The 20628-nt window shown below is 53.7% G+C and overlaps 1 protein-coding gene across 2 annotated transcripts in view; it reads right to left on the reverse strand.

Moving 5' to 3' along the window:
* The window catches only part of ap3b1a (adaptor related protein complex 3 subunit beta 1a), a 41808-nt gene that overhangs the window by 19794 nt on the left and 1386 nt on the right, over positions 1–20628 (reverse strand). The window contains exons 1-20 of one of the 2 annotated variants that reach the window (XM_084694228.1): positions 19183–19973; positions 18172–18247; positions 17429–17503; positions 14597–14692; positions 13710–13870; positions 13157–13223; positions 8980–9162; positions 8736–8894; positions 7330–7427; positions 6960–7014; positions 6662–6733; positions 6387–6449; positions 6084–6216; positions 5524–5633; positions 5260–5436; positions 4900–5086; positions 3672–3802; positions 3327–3522; positions 3043–3211; positions 1202–1352 (exon numbers count right to left, since the gene is read on the reverse strand). In XM_084694228.1, the coding sequence (XP_084550354.1) occupies positions 1202–1352; positions 3043–3211; positions 3327–3522; positions 3672–3802; positions 4900–5086; positions 5260–5436; positions 5524–5633; positions 6084–6216; positions 6387–6449; positions 6662–6733; positions 6960–7014; positions 7330–7427; positions 8736–8894; positions 8980–9162; positions 13157–13223; positions 13710–13870; positions 14597–14692; positions 17429–17503; positions 18172–18247; positions 19183–19352 (2529 nt within the window). In that variant the 5' untranslated portion in view covers positions 19353–19973. Of the gene's footprint in view, positions 1–1201; positions 1353–3042; positions 3212–3326; positions 3523–3671; positions 3803–4899; positions 5087–5259; positions 5437–5523; positions 5634–6083; positions 6217–6386; positions 6450–6661; positions 6734–6959; positions 7015–7329; positions 7428–8735; positions 8895–8979; positions 9163–13156; positions 13224–13709; positions 13871–14596; positions 14693–17428; positions 17504–18171; positions 18248–19182; positions 19974–20628 lie in introns of those variants that run through there. The other variant, XM_084694229.1, reaches the window with a different exon arrangement.

The raw sequence follows: 20628 nt of genomic DNA on the forward strand, positions 1-20628 counted from the left end.
CGGACGCGTCTCAGCGGACGCGACACGCGTGGATCCCGGGACCGGCGTCTCTCAGATCCGGCGTATGCACTGCGACGTGTCACGTCACAGCCCGCACACGTGCCACTGTCCCCCCTCCCCCCCCCCCTCCCAGTGAGCGTTTGTCAGGCATGGGGGGGGGGAATTAGGATGCGCGGCATGCCGCAGTCTCACTACAAAGGGCCCCCCCGATGAAAACGCATTTAAACCTGCGAGCGTTTTTTTGTTTGTTTTTACGGCCCACTTTTCTTTCACGCCGCCCCTAACCAGGCACGGCTTCGGTCACGTTCCATAAAGGAGCAGAAAATTTCCACTCTTCTTCCTCCGGGGCTCAGGGGAACAGGAACGAGGGAGGGAGAGCGAGAGGAGCGAGAGAAATGGTGTGAGAGTGAAAACAAACAATGAAGTTAGAGGGCGTATCTTATCAGATCTTCTCTGATTGACGCCTGGCGGCGGTAATAGAGAGGGAAACCTTGTTAGCAGCCGCTTCTCTCGAAGAGAGAGAGATAGAGAGAGAGAGAGAGAGAGAGAGAGAGAGATGGAGGGGACAGAAATGGAAATAGAGAAAGAAAGAGAAGAAAAAAGAACGGTGTGCATTATTCATGGGGCGTTGCCCCGGACAGCAAAGTGTACAAAATGAGAATTTCATAGCAGAGAAAGAAGGGGGAATAAGGAGTGAAGGAAGAAGAGGGATGAAGAGGAGAGAGAGAGAGAGAGAAAGAGAGAGAGAGAGAGAGAGAGAGAGAGAGAGAGAGAGAGAGAGAGAGGATGACACAGCCACCAGGCGGGATAAAATCACATTCCCACAGTGTCGAATGAGATTTCTCAGTTTCGTTGTAGCAGTGTGAGGGTGGAACCAGGCTGTGAGGACCAGGGAGGGGCAGTGTGAGGGTGGAACCAGGCTGGGAGGACCAGGGAGGGGCAGTGTGAGGGTGGAACCAGGCTGGGAGGACCAGGGAGGGGCAGTGTGAGGGTGGAACCAGGCTGGGAGGACCAGGGAGGGGCAGTGTGAGGGTGGAACCAGGCTGTGAGGACCAGGGAGGGGCAGTGTGAGGGTGGAACCAGGCTGTGAGGACCAGGGAGGGGCAGTGTGAGGGTGGAACCAGGCTGTGAGGACCAGGGAGGGGCAGTGTGAGGGTGGAACCAGGCTGTGAGGACCAGGGAGGGGCAGGGAGGACCTCACCTGGGGTTTCGCCGGGCTCTTTTTCTTCTTCTTCTTCTGTTCTGTGCCCGAGTCGGACGCCGAGTCGTCTTCAGAAGCGGACTCAGACTCAGAGGAGCTCTCAGGAGACGAGCTGCTGGCCATGGGAGCGTTCATGTTCTCGTCAGAGTCACTGAGACACACACACACACACACACACAGACACACAAACACACACACACACAGACACACACAGATACACACAGAGACAGGCAGGAACACAGACACACACACACAATGAGGTTAGGAAGTATTATGTAGAGCAGCAGCTTGCGTCTGTCCTTCAACGTGCAGTTCGATGAAACAAAAATCAGCCTTCTTCTTCACGCAATGTTTTTGCCGCGTAACCAAATATGACAAAGTTGTGCGGCGAGCGAGGACCATTAGTCGTTGACAAACTGGAACAAAGAGGGGAAAACAACAAGAAGCACTTTCCTCCAAGTCCACTCAGCGTGCAAAAGAGCTCCAACTCAACTCTGTCAGAATGCCGAAGATCAATCTGCTTTTGTTTACAGAGTTAATTTAATATTGCATTCACTAAGAACTTTTTCCCCTCCCCTCCTCCTCACCCTCTCGCCCCCCCCCCCTCTCTCTTCAATTTGTCCCTATAATGAGTGTTTACTCCGCCTGCCTGGGATTTTCAGCTGTTAAATTAACGAGGAGAATTGTGACGGTAACTGGCTTTTTAACTTGGGCGATGATGAAAAGCCAGTATTAATTTGGCCTACAGATTTCATTTGTTGCGAACAGGAAAAAGCGATATAAATCACTGTGGGCCTGATTAGGCCCTGCCTGGAATGACTGGGCCGTAATGAGGGCATTATGCTGTGTTTGTTGTGGAAGCACTGGGGTGAGCTGCTCTAATTACTCTGTGTGTGTGTGCGTGTGCGTGTGTGTGTATGTGTAAGTGCGTGTGAGTGTGTGTGTGTGAGTGTGTGTGTGAGCGCTGGGGTGAGCTGCTCTAATTACACTCTCTAATGGAGGGAACAGGGTCAGTCGGCGGCCTGTCACACAGAAAAAGCAGGTACACTGTGGGGTGTGTGTGGTGTGTGTGTGTGTGTGTGCGTGCACGTGTGGGTGCATAATGGAAAGAGGGGTAGTGTGTGTGTGTGCATGAGAGAATGAAATAGCATGTGTCAGAGACTAAATCTGCCAGTGTGTAAGAGTGTGTGAGGGCATATTCGGCCATAATGACTCAGATCTCATTCATTGGTAACACCAGGCTGCTAAATGACCAATCAAAAGCCATTATCCATTAGCCATGTAAATGTGGGTTAGACTACTGGAGGAGAATTCCCCTTGATTAGCCTGGTAATGGAACCCACACTAACTACATTTCAACAGCTCAGCCTCTCTCTTTCTGTCTGTGTGTGAGTGGTGTGTGTGTGTGGGAGAAGTGTGTGTGTGTGTTAGAGAGAGACAGAAAGAGCTTTTACAGTGCAGTGTTTTGGAAGGGACAGGATGTAAACAGATGGTTGGCTGAGATTTACAGGAACTGGCCACTGCACCCCTCTCTCACACACACATACAACACCTCTCCCCCTCTCTCTCCCCCTCCCTCTCCCTCTCCCCCTCTCTCACACACACACATACAACACCTCTCCCCCTCTCTCTCCCCCTCTCTCTCCCTCTCCCTCTCCCCCTCTCTCTCACACACATACCACACCTCTCCCCCCCATTCTCTCCCTCCCTCTCCCCCCTCCCTGTCCTTCTCTCTCTCCCCCTCTCCCTCTCCCTCTCTCCCCCTCTCTCCCTCCCTCTCTTTCTCTCACACACACAAATCCTCTCACATATGTGGGTGCGTGTTCCTCAGGGTGATGTACCTGTCTTTGGCTGTGGGTTTGGCTTTCTTCTTCTGTGGTGCTTTCTTGGTCTTCTTCTTCTTCTTCTGTTCCGTCTCGGACTGGCTGGAGCTCTTCTCTGATTGGCTGGAGCTCTTGTCGGAGTCGTCGCTGCTCTTCTCGTCGTCGCTGTCATCCTCGCTGCCTGACTCTGAATAGACGCATCACATTCACAACGTGAATCGCCCTCGAAATTAAATGTAAAATGACATATTTAGCAAACGAATGCCATGCATGCCTTTGCACATAATCGCACACACACACACCTTCACTGCTACTGTTGCTGCTGCTGTCTTCACTGCTGCTACTGCCAGAGCCTTCATCCTCCTCCCCCTCCTCCTCCTCCTCCTCCTCCTCCTCTTCCTCCTCTCCAGAGTCAGAGTAGAACTTGTCATCTGACTTGGCTTTAGACTTGGTCTTCCCCTGCTTGGTCTTCCCCAGCGTCGGAGCCCACTCCGTCACCTGGAAGAGGGGGGGGGGGGGGCAGAATCAGGAGAAGGAAGTGGGGGTGAGATCCATCCTGATTGGCTCTCTTGTCTGTGTTTGTCAAACCAAACTGACGGGGGATCTGCTCGGAATTGGCTCCATGAAGGAAGGGTGGATTCCCTTACCGGCTCGATCACCTCCACGTTCCTCACCGATTGGTCAGGAGCCACCGTCGGCCAATCAGAGAGCTCCAGATATCCCGAGGCCTTGGTGTTGAGGGTGTGGGACAGGGTGCCCAGCTGGAAGCGGTCACGGTCTGAGGGGGCAGGGGAGGGAGGGAGGGAGGAGAGAGGACAGAGGGAGAGAGACATTGGAGAAATAGAGGGAGAGAGGGAAAGAGAGGAGAGAGACGTTGGAGAAAGAGAGGGAGAGGGAGAGAGAGGAGAGGGAGAGAGACATTGGAGAAAGAGAGGGAGAGAGGGAGAGAGAGGAGAGGGAGAGACATAGGAGAAAGAGAGGGAGAGAGAGGAGAGGGAGAGAGACATTGGAGAAATAGAGGGAGAGAGGGACAGGAGTGGAAAGATGAGTGTGCTGATGGGCATCATGAATGAGAGCGGATTAGAGGGAGAAAAGCAGAGGTCTCAGAGTCACCACAGTCCAGCCTCTATTGGCAGGGCCACAGGGTGATTACCATCCAACGCTCTGAAATGTCACCGTATAAACACAGTCAGGACCTGTTAATAGGAGCACCAGAAAGCTATCCCCACAACCTTTTCACACACACGCGTACAAATTAAAATGATTCCCACTCCCTAATGGTCAATATAGGAGGCCAGCCAATCAGTCAATGTGTCTGCGGAGCTCCGCTTTGAAAACGGGGCTTCTCAAACGAAAACAGAAGAAAAAAAAACAGACTTAAAGTGTGAATATTAAGAATGACAGGGCCGGTTAACGTTTTCCATAAACATCTAGCGGGAGAACACCACTGCTGAATTCTAATGTTTCAGGGGAGTTGGGTGGGGGCGATTCTGTCCCTTCTCTCTGCGTCAAATTGTGTGTGAAGTTTTTTTTCCTCCACCACCCCCCCACCCCCTCCCCCGTACATCTCAGAAAGGTTAGAATTACCTCAGTAATTTAGCCATCTCCTCACAGGAGAGACCGAGGACCTGACCTCCCTGCTCTCTGCTGATGCAGACTGGCAGAGCTGCATCTTCACAGCAGCTACCTGTGGAGGACCCAGCTAGCTGTCCACACGCGACTGGAAACGAGACCGCACGCCTAGCACTGCTAGCCCGTATAGTACCGCAGGTCTATATATGACATATCACTCGTAGTTGTTTAGGAAAATCGTGCAGGCTGGAATGGGTCGCGTAGTGACACAGTCGCGCTGTGTCGGCCCGGAACGTTCCGTACCTTTGTAGGCCGACTCCCTCACGGGCGCCGGCTTGGGAGCCAGGAGGATGCGCCGGGCGTACTTGCTGAGGGCCCCGCTCTTCTCGTTGGGCACGATCAGCTGGCGGATGAAGCGCGTGCGGTCTCGGATGTCGTAGTTCTGGTCGTACTTCCCCAGGTTCAGGATGTACTGGGTCAACAGCTTGGTCTTGGGTAAGGGAGGGGAGGGGGGACAATGGGAGAGATTGCGGTTGGGATCGTTCGTTGAGGAGGAGGAGGAGGCGTGTGGTCTCTGGACTGCACCTCGCCCAGGGGGCGCGGCTTAGGGTGCCACCTGTTGGCGGGAGGGGGGACTGCGAGTGGGGAAAAACCCCAGTGTACCTGCTTGGAGTTAGTCAGATACAGCTTGGCAGCCAGGTTGACGGTCTGCAGCTTGACTATGTCCTCCTCGCCCGTGAAGCTCTTGGCCATCTTGCGGAGGACGTCGGGAGCGATCCTGGGAACCCTCTCGCAGTACTCCCCAATCAGCCACAAGATGCTGGCCCGCGCCATCGGCACCTGGGGAGAGCGGCGGGGCACGTTTCAGCCCATCGACAGGGACCGGGGGAGAGGGAGTGTGTGTGTGTGTGTGTGGTGTAAACCTACGGAGATGTTGTCGAGGAGTTTGGCCATGTGCTTGATGATGTCGCTGTGCTGCGTGGGCTGGGTCTGCAGCAGCTTCTTGATCACCACCACGCTCTCAGCCACCACCGTCTCTGTGGGGGAACACCGCGTTACACACGCCGCACGGCACCTTTCAGTCATCTTCGCGTTTCGAGGTCGACTCAGGGCTTGCCCAGGTCGTTAGGTAGGTAGCTAGCTGTGGTTTAGGGTGCTGGAGGTCGCTGAGGTGAAGGTTATAATGGAAGTTTGTGAATTCTTGTTGTGCTTTAGTAGTATTTCAAGCTTTTCTTTCAGTATTTCAAGATTTTATTTTTCTTTCTTCTATATGGATTTTGATTTGAACTCTTGAAGTAAACAACAATTATTTTAAGAAATATTGTCAGGTGAAAATATCTTACTGCCTGTCAGCCAAACCGACTTATTTTAAAGCATAATCAAGTTAATTAACTCATAATCAAACTCGTATTTGTAAATATGATTTTATATCATTTTAGCAGCACTGAACTGTTCCCCCCCCGCGTTCTGATTGGCCGCCCTCCTACCGTCTCTGTTGGAGAGCAGCAGCACCAAGCCGTTCAGGCAGGTGTCCGTCACCTCCGAGATGTCGGTGGCACACCTGCCGATGGCCTGGATGGTAGCGGCCGCAAACGCCTTGTCCTGGCTCTTCACATAGGTCTGGGAGGGTGGGAGAGACCATGTCAGGGAAGGAGGGGGGTGGTTTGAGTGGTGTGTGGGGGCTGGACGGAGAAAGGGATATTGAGGGAGGAGAGGAGGAGAGGAGGAGAGGAGGAGCGGAGGAGCAGAGGAGCAGAGGAGAGGAGAAGCGGAGGAGAAGCAAGACAGACCTGGAATTCTCGGAGGATGGTGGAGATGTTGGCTTCGTTGGCCAGGTTTGTCAGGATCTCCAGCTGGGGGCGGAGAGGAGAGGAGGGATTTACACACCTCTTCTAAAACTTCCAAGGTGCTTCAGACAGTTGCGCCTGGAGAAATTGGAGATTGCAATTTGGGCCCCCCCTCCTCCCTCCCCATTTTGGTTATGTTTTCATCGATTTTCATTCCACACGTTTTCTTCCCAAGCTGTGAGGGGCCCATTGGGGCCCTGGGCAGTCAGCGTACTGACCTTCAGTGTCTTGATGTGGGTGGGGTCCGTAGATCTCACGTAGAAACTCTTCATGTAGGGTTCAAACATGCCCTGGAGGGGGGAGCAGCACACAACATGGGGTCACACTCCACACCTGCCCAGACAACTGTCAACAAGTAAAAGGGCCGGCGTTTATCGAGCGCTTTTTCTACCTGAGCGGTACTCAACGCGCTTTACATTTTGACCTCTCATTCACCCACACACCCACCCACCCACAGACAACCACGGACAACCAATCAGGAACAACTTGGTGTCTTGCTCGAGAAACGCGTCTCACCTTCCTCTGAATGGACATGGTGGCGATGTTCTGCAGCACGATGTACTGGACCTCTCTGGGGAACGAAAAACACAGAACACGCCAAAAACACCCACACACACACAAAACGCCCACACGCACACACACAAAGAAAAAAAGTCAAGGATATTTATGAGCGCGTTTTTAGGTTGTTTTTTTTCCCGGCGCGTGTCTTCGCATGCGAGGGCGAGCAAGCGAGAGAGAGAGAAACAGAGGGAGGGGGAGGAGATAAGAAAGTTGTGTGCGAGAGAGAGACTCGAAAGGAAAAGGCTCCAAAGAAACGGCGTGGAGGAGGAAGAAGAAAAAAAAAAAAGAGAAACAGAGAGCCAAAACAGCGAGGGCCACGCCTTACCTGTGACTCCTCAGCAGACGCACCAGCGACTTGGTGACCATGCCGACCTCGTGCCTGGGAGCCAGGTGCCAGTACAGCTGGGCGATCGACATCACCACCTGAGCGGGGAGACACGCGGCGTTAGTCTGGCCGGGAGCACCAGAACAAGTCTGATATCACGACCCCATTTGGCCGGCCCCGGGGCCCCAGCTGAGGAGAGCCGCTCGACGTGATGCGAGGCGGGTAGGGAAGCAGACGACCGGGAGGGGGACGGGGGGGGGGGCGGCTCGTGAGATGCATTCCTGACGGCGGCGCCGATGGAGAGCGGGCGTACGGGCGCCGGGGGGGGCGAGAGAGAGAGAGAGAGAGGGGGCTGTTTAAGACAAGGATGGCGTTTGCCGCCACGGCTGGGGCCAGCAACGTGAAGGGTGGGGGGGGGCTCTCTCGGAGCGGCGCCCGCATGAAGATGGACGGCCTTCCGGCGTCTTCTCTGGTAACGACACGACGTGTCACATTTTAATCAACGCTTTCATTTGGGCCTATTTGTCCTCCCCGCCACGACGCAGGCACAGACCTTGGGTCTCTTGAGTGATGGAGGTCTACTCTCTCTCTCTCTCTCAATCGGTTATTTCCAGCTATCGCCTGCTCTGTGGGTGGTGTGTGTGTGTGTGTGTGCGCGTATTCAGGAGTGTGCCAGGGAGTGTGCACAAGTGCATGTGTGTTTGAGTGCGTCTTGTGGAGGTGTGTGTGTGTGTGCACTTGAGGCAGTGAATGTGCTTAGGGTGAGTCACCTGCCGTGTGTGTGTGTTTGTGTGTGTGTGTGTGTGCACTTGAGGCAGTGAATGTGCTTAGGGTGAGTCACCTGCCGTGTGTGTGTGTGTGTGTGTGTGTGTGTGCAAAAGCAGCAGTTGCACCCCTCGTGCCACGGCCTTCAGACGGCGCTGAGAAGTGAGAGCAGTCACACGCTGAGAACCCTTCATCAAGGCTGATGGTCTCTCTTCCAGAAGGTTCTACAGCTCACACACACATGGACACACACACGCATGCCCAAACTAGTGTAAACACACACAGACGTGCACAGACAGACACACACACACTTCGAAACATCATTTTTTTCATGAACCACCATGGAGAGTGTGTGTGTGTGGGGTCAGATGGCTGAGCGGTTAGGGAATCGGGCTACCAATCAGAAGGTTGCCGGTTCGATTCCCAACAGAGCCACATGCCGTTGTGTCCCTCGGCAAGGCACTTCATCACCCTACTTGCCTCGGGGGGGAATGTCCCTGTACTTACTGTAAGTCGCTCTGGATAAGAGCGTCTGCTAAATGACTAAATGTAAATGGAGAGACAGACGCCTGAAGAGGATGAAGAGGGGAGTGTGTGTGTGTGTGTGTGTGTGTGTGTGTGTGTGGGAGTGTGTGGCTCACAGCTGTGTTCCTGCTCTGCAGCAGGGGCTTGGTGTTGCGCAGCAGCAGCCTGTGGTCGGGGTCCATCACGTAGGGCTTGGCCTCACCACACGCCAGCTCCCTCTTCTCCTCGTCAGAGTCGTAGAACGCCCTCTCGCTGTTCTCGTCGAACAAGCCGTCCTGGAACACGCGCACGCCACGTTACGCACGCACCCAGGTAAGCGCGTGGCCACACCCACCACACCCGCACACCGAAGGGCCTCACCTCCTTCCAGGGGCTGGTGAACTGGGTGCGGGCGTAGCGGGTGAGCATGGAGATGATGACCACCTGGCCCCACTCCTCCACGTCCACCAGCAGGTTGCACAGCTTGCGGTAGTTCTTGTGGATCAGATCGATGCGGTCGGGGCACACCTCCTCGAACGCCATGACCACGCTGCCCGCCACCAGCTGCGAGAGGGGGAGAGAGAGACGTGAGTGTTCACCTTCCTCCCCCGTCCTCAATCTCCTCAGACCTTCGGCGAGACGGTGAGTCGAGTGAGGCGGAGGAGCGAGCGAACGGTCAGGTTCCACTCCGTTGTACAGTTGCATTCTTCAGACCTCGCCGCGAGGAATTAGTCTTCTGCTTAAGTGATCCTGTAAACAATCAGGAGGGATATGGAGTACAGGCATAACTGGCTGGAATATGAAATCCTCAAGGAGGTTCGGGGAGGGGGATGTCATTTCCTCCCGCCACGGCTGACAGTCATCAGTCCGTTTCTCCCAATCCCCCTCTCTGACGCCTCTTTGAGCTCACGACTAACTTCATGTTCTATTCATGAGACACGGGGGAAGGTGAGGGGGGGCAGGGGGGAGGGGGGTTAAGGAGGGGGGCGAGGACAATCAGAAACATTTTATTGGGCGGAAAAAAGAAAAAAAAATCCATTTGGCGGTTCCTTGTTGCATACCAACCGCTGGCTGGCAAACAGACTGAGAGACTGAGTGACAGCGGTGTATTAATATGCAAACAGCATTAATGTGAGGTGGGGGCAGGGGGGGAGAGAGAGGAGGGGGGGGGGTAGAGAGAGAGAGTAGCAGAGAGAAGGGGAGCAGAATCTGGTCTCTCCCATTAAAACCGCCGCGGCCCCTGGTGGCCCCTGTGGGAACCCTGCGCGTTTACCCATCAGCCGCACCGTGAGGATGCATTGATTGTGTGTGTGTGTGTGTTCTCTGTGTGTGTTCTCTGTAGATTCTCTGACAACCATGAATCTCCCGACCAAGCGCTACCCAAGAGGACTTGGGCGACAAGGCAGAGTTTCTTCTTCCAGCAGGTTTCAGGGCGCTTCACCTTCACCCGGCACAGAAGCCAAAGTCCGGGGAATCACAATATTGGCGTTCACAGAGAAAAACTAATTGCAGAATGAAACGCCACCTCTGAAGGTAATTCCAGTCGAGGAAACTCAAATAAAACCATAACTTTAAGCACTCAGTTGAGCAAGCAATTAAGACACCCATGGGTAATGAAAATCCATCTAACCAGTTTAACTTCTGCTCGTGCTATATAATTGCAAGGAAAGTCAATTACAGCGCGAGTGTTTTTAATCATTTTTACACAATGTGGTTCTAGGAAATTAACAGATGCAGGTTGGAAAGCAGTGATCGTGCAGTACAACTCCAACCAAACAGTCAACTTTACACCGGGGGGGGGGGGGGGCTCAGCTCTCACGCCCCCCTCCCCTCCCCCTCCCTCGGGCACGCCTCCCCCCCCCTCCCCAGGAACATGAGGAAGAGGGGAATGAGACCCACTCCAAAGATTCTAACTAAGCAGGCAGATGTTCCGGGTCCCCAGAGTTCCACAGCTCCCTCCCCCCCCCCCACCTTTCCTCACCCCCCCACCACCACCTTTCCTCCCGTCTCTGAGGCTATTACTGCGGCTGCCGTCTCCAGGCATGTACCCCCCCCCCCCCCCGCCACCCTCTCTTTGTGAATTCTCTCCCAACTTCCCCCATTATAGGCGGCTCCAAGGTAAACTACATGCGCCATCAACAAAACTGACACCCCAATCTATGGAGTTCACCCTCCACCCTCACACACCCTCCAACCCCCCCCCCCCACCCACCACCTCTACCATATTATCTACACTGCGTGACAAGCCGGTAATGGAAAAATCACACTAAGCAAATGGTTCCTCTAATAACAATAAATTTCCTATAAAATTATGAAGGGTCCAGACCGTTTCCTTGCATCTATTTTGTCATGAATTCTAATTAGGGCGGCTGGGAGGCGGAGAGTGCTGGGTCATCACGCCAGAGACGACGCGCCGCGCCTTTTTTTGATTGATGGCCCGGCTCGGGGTCGGCCTGCCTGCCTACCCTCCTTCCCTCTCTCTCATTCTCTCCTTCCCTCTCTCTCTTTCTCTCCTCCACTCTCTCTCTCTCTCTCTTTCCTTCTCTCCCTCTCTCCCTCTCTCTCCTTCCCCCTCTCTCCCTCTCTCTCCCTCTCCTTCCCTCTCTCTCTCTCCTTCCCCCTCTCTCTCTCCTTCCCCCTCTCTCCCCCTCTCCTCTCTCTCTCTCATTCCCTCTCTCTCTCCCCCACCCCTCCCTTCTTTCTCTTAAATTAATGGCTATCACACCTAGTCCCTAATCATACTGGCACAGACACCATCCCTCCCTCCCTCCCGTTCTCATTTCAATTTTGCTGGGGGTGGGGGGGTGGCAGGGGGGGCTGTGGGTGAGGCAATGGGAGGGATCGATCATTTATCTTGTAATGGGCGGATAATAGATCCATCACAGTAAAACAGCTGCACAAACTCCCATGTTGTCTTATGAGGACCGGCCGGCCTCTCTCTCTAAATCAAGCCATCTTAGCACCAGGGCCCCCCCATGTCAAGTCCCATCTCTGGCATTTAACCAAAGAGACCACTTCTCAGCTGGGGGTGTGTGTGTGTGTGTGCGGGTGTGCGTGTGTGTGTGTGCGTGCGCAGGGGGCCAAACGTTGCCAAACCCAAGACGGGTTCCATTCGCGATAACCATGAAAACAGGCCCGTCTGAACGCACACCGAAAAACGATGGCCTCGTTTTGGAGCCGACTGAATTGGCTGAGACCTGATGTCCGTGCGTCAGACGAGGGGCGTGGGAGGGGGGGGGGACGAGACGAGACGGGACACAGGCTCGGCTTGCTGCCCAGGGTGGACGGACGACGGAGGCAGCAGACGTAGCCACCGGGCGGGTCCCTCTTTCACCTGCAGCTCTCCCCCGGTGTGGCGTGCGCACCTGGAGAGTGTGATCATGTGATCATGTGATCGTCTCCTCAGAAAGATCCTCAGGCAGGCTCCTCCAGCTCCTATTGGTGGGTCGCTGACTATGAAAGGCCACAGAAGTACCGAAGCCAAGGGCATGGCTGTAGATGGCGGCTCTCTTGATTAGAATAATACCGGAATAAGACCCCTGCAAAAATCATTATACAATCCAGTGTGATGGGAGGATTTCACCATTCATCACCAGCCTGTGACTTCATGTGGCCATGCTCTCTCTCCCCCTCTCGTTCTCTCTCTCTCTCCCTCTCGTTCTCTCTCTCTCTCTCTCCCACCACCTCTCTCTTTTTCTCCCTCTCTCTTTCTCTCCGCCTCTCCCCCCTCTCTCTCTGTCCCCTAGCCTCAGAGACTGTGCTTCAATAGGGCGAAGTCATCTGTCTTCGTTAGCGCCTGTGGCTAAATATGCTATGCATCTGGTGCTAGGTTTTCCAACCACCACCACCCCCCCCCCCCCCCTTTAAGCCCTGGCTGTTTGTTTGTATAATGTGAGGTTTATGCCATGAATGCATAATTATGGGAAAACTATACACCTTGTTTGCAAACAGTACACGTGTATGCCACATACAACTTCCATCACACAGACTAGAGAGCTGGCCTTTAACACGATTCTAAGCATTTACTGTGACCTTCTGTGTCCGTGTGTGTTTGTGTGTGTCTGTGCGTTTGTGTGTGTGTGTGTGTGGTGCTTATTGACTATTCTAATAGGAATGCCTTTAACCTATCTGAGTGATTGTCTTAAACACAGAGATTGCTGGACCTCAGAAGGAAAGGAGAAAAAAAAAAAAAAGAAAGAAGTTGGCCTTTGGAAAAATAAAGCTGACACCAACATCACGGAGAAAATGCCTTCTAAATGGACACTTAACTAGCAGCATCTGAAGATGGGTGGCTTTAAGTGGGTGTTAACAAACCATGGCATTGGCGAGTGAATGGACGGAGAGAGGAAGAGAATGAGAGCGGGGGGAAACGCTTGACCGGGGCGCCCTCTGGTGGGGAACCCGAGACTGCACGACGGGCAACCAAGTAGCGCCTCGTCTTTTCTTCGAAGGAACGTGGCGTGAGATCCAAACACCGGCGTTGCCCACGGTCCCCGCGACGGTTGCTGGGCTACAGCTGTTCTGTACGGACGAGCGCTTGTCACGGCTCGGTACTCACTGTGCTTTTGTCTTTCAACAGCTTCTCGATCACTTCGATCAGGTGCTCCTTCTGTTCGGGGTCCAGGCTGGGGAGGAAGGAGGGAGAGCAGCGTGAGAGCGGGCCGAGCTAGCGGAGCACCTCGGCTAGCTTAACACCTCTGCTAGCTTAGCACCTCGGCTAGCTTAGCACCTCGGCTAGCTTAGCACCTCGGCTAGCTTAGCACCTCGGATAGTGGAGCACCTCAGCTAGTGGAGCACCTCAGCTAGCAGAGCACCTCAGCTAGCGGAGCACCTCAGCTAGCATGGCACCTCAGCTTGCCTAGCACCTCAGCTTGCCTAGCACCTCAGCTAGCTTAGCACCTCAGCTAGCTCCGCCGGTCTGCAAGACAGCGCACACCCTACACACATCACCTCCGTGTCTCCCAGCACGGGAGGGGGGGGGGCGACCTCAACAACAGAGCAAAGCGACATCCCTAACCCTGCCCGTCGACCGCCCCTCATCCCTGCGGACGACGGCAGGGGCTGGGAAGCCTTTTGGCGAGTGTCGCGTGCAGGCCCCGGCAGAGTGGTACCTGTAGAGCTTCTGGATGGCGTGGGCCGACGTCTTCCTGACGTAGGGGGACAGGTCGCTGGCCGCCTCCTTGATGGCCAGCATCATGATGGGGACGATGATGGGCACCCGAATGCTGGACAGAACCCTCAGGGCACTGGCTCTGATCAGCTGGTTAGGGTCCTGGGAGGGAGGGAGGGAGGTGGGGGGATAGAGGTGGGGGGAGGGAGGGAGGGAGGGAGGGAGGGAGGGAGGGAGGGAGGGAGGGAGGGAGGGAGGGAGGGAGGGAGGGAGGGAGGGAGGGAGGGAGGGAGGGAGGGAGGGAGGGAGGGAGGGAGGGAGGGAGGGAAGGAGGGAAGGAGGGAAGGAGGGAAGGAGGGAAGGAGGGAAGGAGGGAAGGAGGGAAGGAGGGAAGGAGGGAAGGAGGGATAAAGAGAGGGAGGAAAGGTTCTCAGATAGAAGCTGGATAGACACAGGTATATTTCTAGTCTGCAGAAGATGACCACAACAAACCCGTTTGGAAGATGCTCATACACACATTATTCCACTTTTAATTCCACACACGTCACCATGGGAACCACCCCATAAAATCTGGGTCTACATACAGCGCTCACACACACACACACACACACACACACACACACACACACACACACACACACACGGGTACAGACTCACGCACACAGAGGAAGTCAAGCATGCTGTCGACCTAGCAGGGGTTGAAATGGGTTTTTCAGTACTGGGACCTGAGACTCTTCAAAGTGACGGCTGGGTTCTCTAAAACATCAATGTTGTCTCGGCCCCTGAGCTAGACGGCTTCCGTTTAATGGCTCAATACTCCAGCACTACACACACACACACACACACACACCAAATATGACATGTGCCGACAGATGCTATGGGGCTTACCTTCAGGGCTCTCTGGAAGGTACTGATGGACAGGAGAGCCAAGTCCTGCTGTTCCTCAGCGTACCTCACCAGGTAGACGTACACCAACTTCTTCAGCTACAACACACACACACAAGGGTTTGTTTTTCTATCCTTGTGGGGCCTCGACCATTCACTCCCATTCAAACTTATGTTATCTCTGACCCCCAACCCTAACCTTAACTCTGAATGTCATTCCAATGCTGACACAAATTCAAACTCCTAACCTTAAAACCTGACACAAACCTTCTAACCTTAAAACATAAACATGAACAAAGCAAGAGCAGGAAGCAGCAACATGTTTTTTTTGCGTTTTATCTAAATGAAGCTCTGTTTGCTTTTTCCATCTAACATGGCAGCCATTGTCAGACTTTACATTTTACATTTTTACATTTTAGTCATTTAGCAGACGCTCTTATCCAGAGCGACTTACAGTAGGTACAGGGACATTCCCCCCGAGGCAAGTAGGGTGAAGTGCCTTGCCTAAGGACACAACGTCATTTGGCACAGCCGGGAATCGATCTAGCAACCTTCAGATTACTAGCCCGGTTCCCTCACCGCTCAGCCATCTGACTCCCTATACTTTAATTGTGTCACAGATAAGGAGCAGGAGGGCAAAGAGTTATCAGAGCGGAAAAACTCAGATGGTTCCCTCAGAGCGATGAGATTGTCTGTTGGTTGTGTGAGGGGAAGGGGGAAGTAGAAAGAGTTCCGTATGACGCTGAATCAAAGTTGTTTCAGGGAGAGCGGAGGAGGAAATTGGAGGCACACACAAGGACTTCCCTTTCTCACTCCCTCGCCCCTCGCTCGCCCCTCCCTCGCCCCTCCCCTCCCTCGCTCACCCCTACCTCGCCCAGCCCCACCCTCGTCACGGGGAGGCAGGGCTGAGCTATTATTTGTCCCGTCAGTACCTGACAGGTTGGCCAGGCGGGGGGGGGGGGGGGGGGTCAAAGGTCGCCGTTTTCCCTCACCACCCTGCACTTCCTCAGCATGAGCTGGAGGGCTGAGGGAGAAAGGTGGCGGCCATAACTGACAAAACTGTCTGACGTGTTACCTCCAGTTACCTCCAGGGGGCGCACTGGTAGCTCACAATGTCGGCCAAGGCCTTACCGCAGCGGCCCCGGGTTCGAATCCAGCCTGGGGCCTTGGCTGCGTGTCTTTCCCTCTCCTCTCTCTGCCTTTCCTGTCACACTTCACTTTAAAAACTGTCCGATATGAACAAACGACAGAGAAAAAAAATAATATCTCGCTGAAATAAATATCCTCTTCAAATGGTGTTCTTATGAGGGGTGAGGGTTGGGATCAAGGTTCAATTAAAGGTTAGTTAGCCGATAACACCAGCATCCTTTCTAGAATAGCAAGATGAAAGCAACCACTGACTTGGTTCAGTGAACCAGACTGTTCAATCATCGTTGGCGTAATTACTGCTGGAATTAACGGTATTACTCACTCTAAAGGGGGACATAACCCATCTGGCCTGCAGGCAGAGGATTCCACCACCACAAACCAGTCTATTGATCTCCACTCATAAGTGAGATAGGGATTGAGAGCAAAACTGATCAAACATGTTTAGTTTCCCTCCCTCTCTTTTCATCTCTCCCTCTCTCCCTCTCTGCCCCCCCCCCCTTTCTGCCCCCCTCTCTCCCCCTCCCCCTCCCCCTCCCCCTCTCCCTCTCCCTCTCCCTCTCCCTCTCCCTCTCCCCTCCCCCTTCCCCTCTCCCTCCCCCTCTCCCTCTCCCTCCCTCTCTCTCTCTCACACCCCCTTCTGTACTCTCAAGGCAGAGTCTAGCACTGGTCTCTGAAAACAAAGCATCCTGATATTAAATCACACTATGATGTCAATACACTGTGTGCTCCTGTCCAGCTTTCTGATTAGATACAATCGATGCCAGCCAGCATGGGCCTGTGGTTCTGAGGGACGAGGAGAGAGAGAGAGAGAGAGAGAGAGAGAGAGAGAGAGAGAGAGAGAGAGAGAGAGAGAGAGAGAGAGAGAGAGAGAGAGAGAGAGAGAGAGAGAGAGAGAGAGAGAGAGAGAGAGAGAGAGAGAGAGAGAGAGAGAGAGAGAGAGAGAGAGAGAGAGAGAGAGAGAGAGAGAGAGAGAGAGAGAGAGAGAGAGAGAGAGAGAGAGAGAGAGAGAGAGAGAGAGAGAGAGAGAGAGAGAGAGAGAGAGAGAGAGAGAGAGAGAGAGAGAGAGAGAGAGAGAGAGAGAGAGAGAGAGAGAGAGAGAGAGAGAGAGAGAGAGAGAGAGAGAGAGAGAGAGAGAAAGAGACAGAGACAGAGACAGAGACAGAGACAGAGACAGAGAGAGAGAGAGAGAGAGAGACAGAGACAGAGACAGAGACAGAGACAGAGACAGAGAGAGAGAGAGGATGGATAAAGAAGAGCGGGGGCCAGAGAGAGTCCTGACACTAGCCTCACAGCTGGCGTGTGTGTGGGGGGGGGCGGGGGAGACGTGACAGTGGGCTATCCTGTGGCAATTACCCATCCCCACCTGCTCCCCTACCCCCCAACCCCACCCCCACGAGCTGGCCTGCCACAAGCTGGCCTGTCCCCCCCCCCTCTCTCCCCTTGAAGGCCCCCCCACACTGCCTGTTTATTCAGGTCAATATTAACAGGCCAAGGCATGGGAAACCCATTTAGTGCGTGTGTCGTTTAATTCGGTCCGGAGAATTGCTTCTATTTACTTCTTGAAATGACGTATGGCGTGGAAAACGCGCAGATCGTGTGCCCAATAACGCACTTGGGACGCGATCTGCCGTGTCATTTTGCATGGTAGCACCAGCGAGGTAGCGCTGCAGTCTACAGCTGGCCTACCTCTATGTTCTTACTGGCCACATTCTTCACCACAGCCGGGAACAGCTCTGAGGCATTCTTCCCTTTGGCGATCAGCTGAAAGCAGAACAAATATCAATTACAATTTACAAATAAAAATGTGCATTTTGTGTATACAGTACGATACCAAAGTACTGTTTATTGTTTAGTGACAGTTTATTGTTCTCTTTCATTCGTGTGGGTTTAGTAGAGTCCTCGTCAAGTAGTCATCAATGCTGCAAACCTATTTTTTGAACCTTTCAAAACTATCTTCAAAACCTTTTGAAACTTTTTTTTTCAAACCTTTAAAAACGATGTACTCACATTGACATTCATCCCCACGACTGTATGGGTTACTTAAATAGTGTTGCAAATAACCTAGAGTCATGTCAGAACACATGCAAGAACACAATAATGAACATTTTGGGAAAGGTCAGGAGTCAGATGGCTGAGCGGTGAGGGAACTGGGCTAGTAATCTGAAGGTTGCTAGATCAATTCCTAGCTGTGCCAAATGAAGTTGTGTCCTTAGGCAAGGCACTTCACCCTACTTGCCTCGGGGGGAATGACCCTGTACTTACTGTAAGTCGCTCTGGATAAGAGTGTCTGCTAAATGACTAAATGTAAATGTAAATGTCAAGTTCAGTTTGGGATGGTTCATTTTGTACTTCGGGACAGCACTGGGACAGTCAGTGAGGGGGGAAATAAAGTTTTTTTGCGAGTCCTGGTGTTGTACAGTTTGGCTCACCCCAACAATCCTCTTCATGGCCTCCAGTTTGAGCGACTCCTTGTTGCTCTCCAGCATCTCTTTAAGGTCGTCATTCCTGCCAAGACAAAATGTGTTGAGGAAAGACTCTGAAGCCAAACGGCAAAAAAACGAACCACAAAAAACGTTAAACTAAATGCCTAAACAGTCTTAACAGAACAGGCCACGACGTGTTCGATTCAGGCTGCTAGCTGTATGTAGCTAGCCAGAGTTAGTCGACGCGGGAATTAGCCATGTCAAATCAATGGAGAGCACCCTGTCTCACATTAGGTGGACTCTAGTCAGTCACGCGGGCCTCCTTAGTCATCGCACAGATGACGACAGCAGTCATACAAGGTCTCCTTGAGCAGGAGCGAGCTGGCCAGCCCATTAAGAGCAATGCTCAGCATGCAGGTGGAGAGACAAGGCCCCCTGTTGCCCTGCTGCTATTCAGGACAGCTGGCTTCCTTCACTGATCAAGCTCACATGATGAGCAGCTAGGTCACGCTGCAGAGCAGGTCATTCATTTGACACGGTAGGCTAGGGGCCAGTCGACGCGTGAGGTCATGTCACGCGCACACACACGCACACACAGCCAACTAAACTCAGCCAGAGAACGGCCTGGTGTGCTGTACAAAAAGCCAAACATGAGCATTAATCACAATGACAGGAAGAAGCCACCTCCCTCTACTTAGCCTCCCTTTGTTTTGTCCCAAAGAACGCGGTGAAACGTCGCAATGACGAGAACAGTGGGTCTCTCGTCCAAAACACTCCTGGCACGCCCCCTCAGGCCTACAGTACAGTACCCTCTGGCTGCCCCCTCAGGCCTACAGTACAGTATCCTCTGGCTGCCCCCTCAGGCCTACAGTACAGTATCCTCTGGCTGCCCCCTCAGGCCTACAGTACAGTATCCTCTGGCTGCCCCCTCAGCCTACAGTACAGTACCCTCTGGCTGCCCCCTCAGCCTACAGTACAGTATCCTCTGGCTGCCCCCTCAGGCCTACGGTACAGTACCCGCTGTCGCGCCTGTCCTCCGGGACGCCGTTGGCGGCGGCGAGCGTAAGGCCCTGCTCCTCCTGGCTTAGGCCGGTCGTCAGGGTGAGCTGCAGGTGCTCTGCCGACACCAGGGCCGTCCGGACTGCCCCGGCCGCCTCGGAGCGCAGCGTGGAGAACCCGCCGTCCATCTCTCCTCTGTCGCGTTCTAGAACGCCCGGGGCTGGTACACCCGGGCTGGAATGCCGAACGTAGAGTAGCGAGCCCTAGAACATCGGGTCTGGAACACCGAGGCTGACAGCTTGTCAGCAAACCAGGCTGTCTCCACCAGACAGGGGAAAGGCAGTTTGTTCACGCGTCCGTTTGCGTTGTCGTGGGAAGATCGGGAGATATCTTCTGTCCTCGGTGTTGCTGTGGTTGCCCTGTGTTTAGCTGCTCTTCCTTCACCCTCCACCTCTACGTCCATGAAGTCCCACACACAAAGTGGTCTTCCTCTCAGCTTCTCTCCCCCCTTCTACCACACAGCTCCTTTCCTCTTTCCAAGTCTTCCGCTTGTCTCAGATGACAGGAGTCACAAGGCTCCTCTCTCTCCTGACCAATGGGGGGAAGGCGCCTGCTCCAGATTCCACGCGGTGCCTGGTTAAGCACTTACTCTTCGCGTTCTGATTGGGTCAAACCCTGGCCGGCGTGTGGCTCCTCGTGCTGGGGGGCTGTGGTCCTGGACGGGCGGCGAACTCGCTTCTCTAAACCCCTTCTCTCGACAGCTTCTCTCTGTGGCATCCAGGCAGGAGGAAAATCTCCTGCTTGCGCTGCCCGTGGCTGCAAATGCAGGTCTGAGTGTGTACGTGTCTGTAAATGTGTGTGTGTGTGTGTGTGTCACTAGCCACTTCCCTCCAGCGCGAGGGGAAACAGGAGGGCCTTATCAGCACCAGGGTAAACAGAGAGTAGCTCTCATCACCCCCGCAGCACAATGCTGGAGCGCAGACGCCCGCCTCCGGGAACACCACCACCCTCTCCACCGCAACGTCAGCCTTCCGGGGCGATAAGACCCAGCAAAACCAGCCGCCCCCCATGACACCCCCCCCCCCCCCAGACACAAGGACAACACCTGCTGCAGTTACTGCCTCGCTACTCCCACTGTAGCCTGAAGCATCAGGAAGCAAGCTGTCTTTGGATCATTGTATTCTAGTAACGACATCAGCCTGGTTCTTAATCTACTTCCCTCTTAGGTTCAACCAACACACACACACAGTCCCAATAGGCAAACATGGGCCATACTCCTTCTCTGTGGTCCCATTAGCTGAAGCTCTGGGATAAAACCCTGATCCCAAGAAACATTCGTTAAATGTGCTGATAGGTTTGTTTTTATGAATAGAAACTGCCAACCACCATGCATTGTCACAAGGCAAAACATTCAGCTGATAGGTAACCATAAAATGCCTACGTAAGATAACATTTGGAAAAGTT

Source organism: Hypomesus nipponensis, chromosome 27 (assembly GCF_054491055.1).
Source record: "Hypomesus nipponensis isolate SF chromosome 27, ASM5449105v1, whole genome shotgun sequence".
In the NCBI taxonomy this organism is placed as follows: domain Eukaryota; kingdom Metazoa; phylum Chordata; class Actinopteri; order Osmeriformes; family Osmeridae; genus Hypomesus; species Hypomesus nipponensis.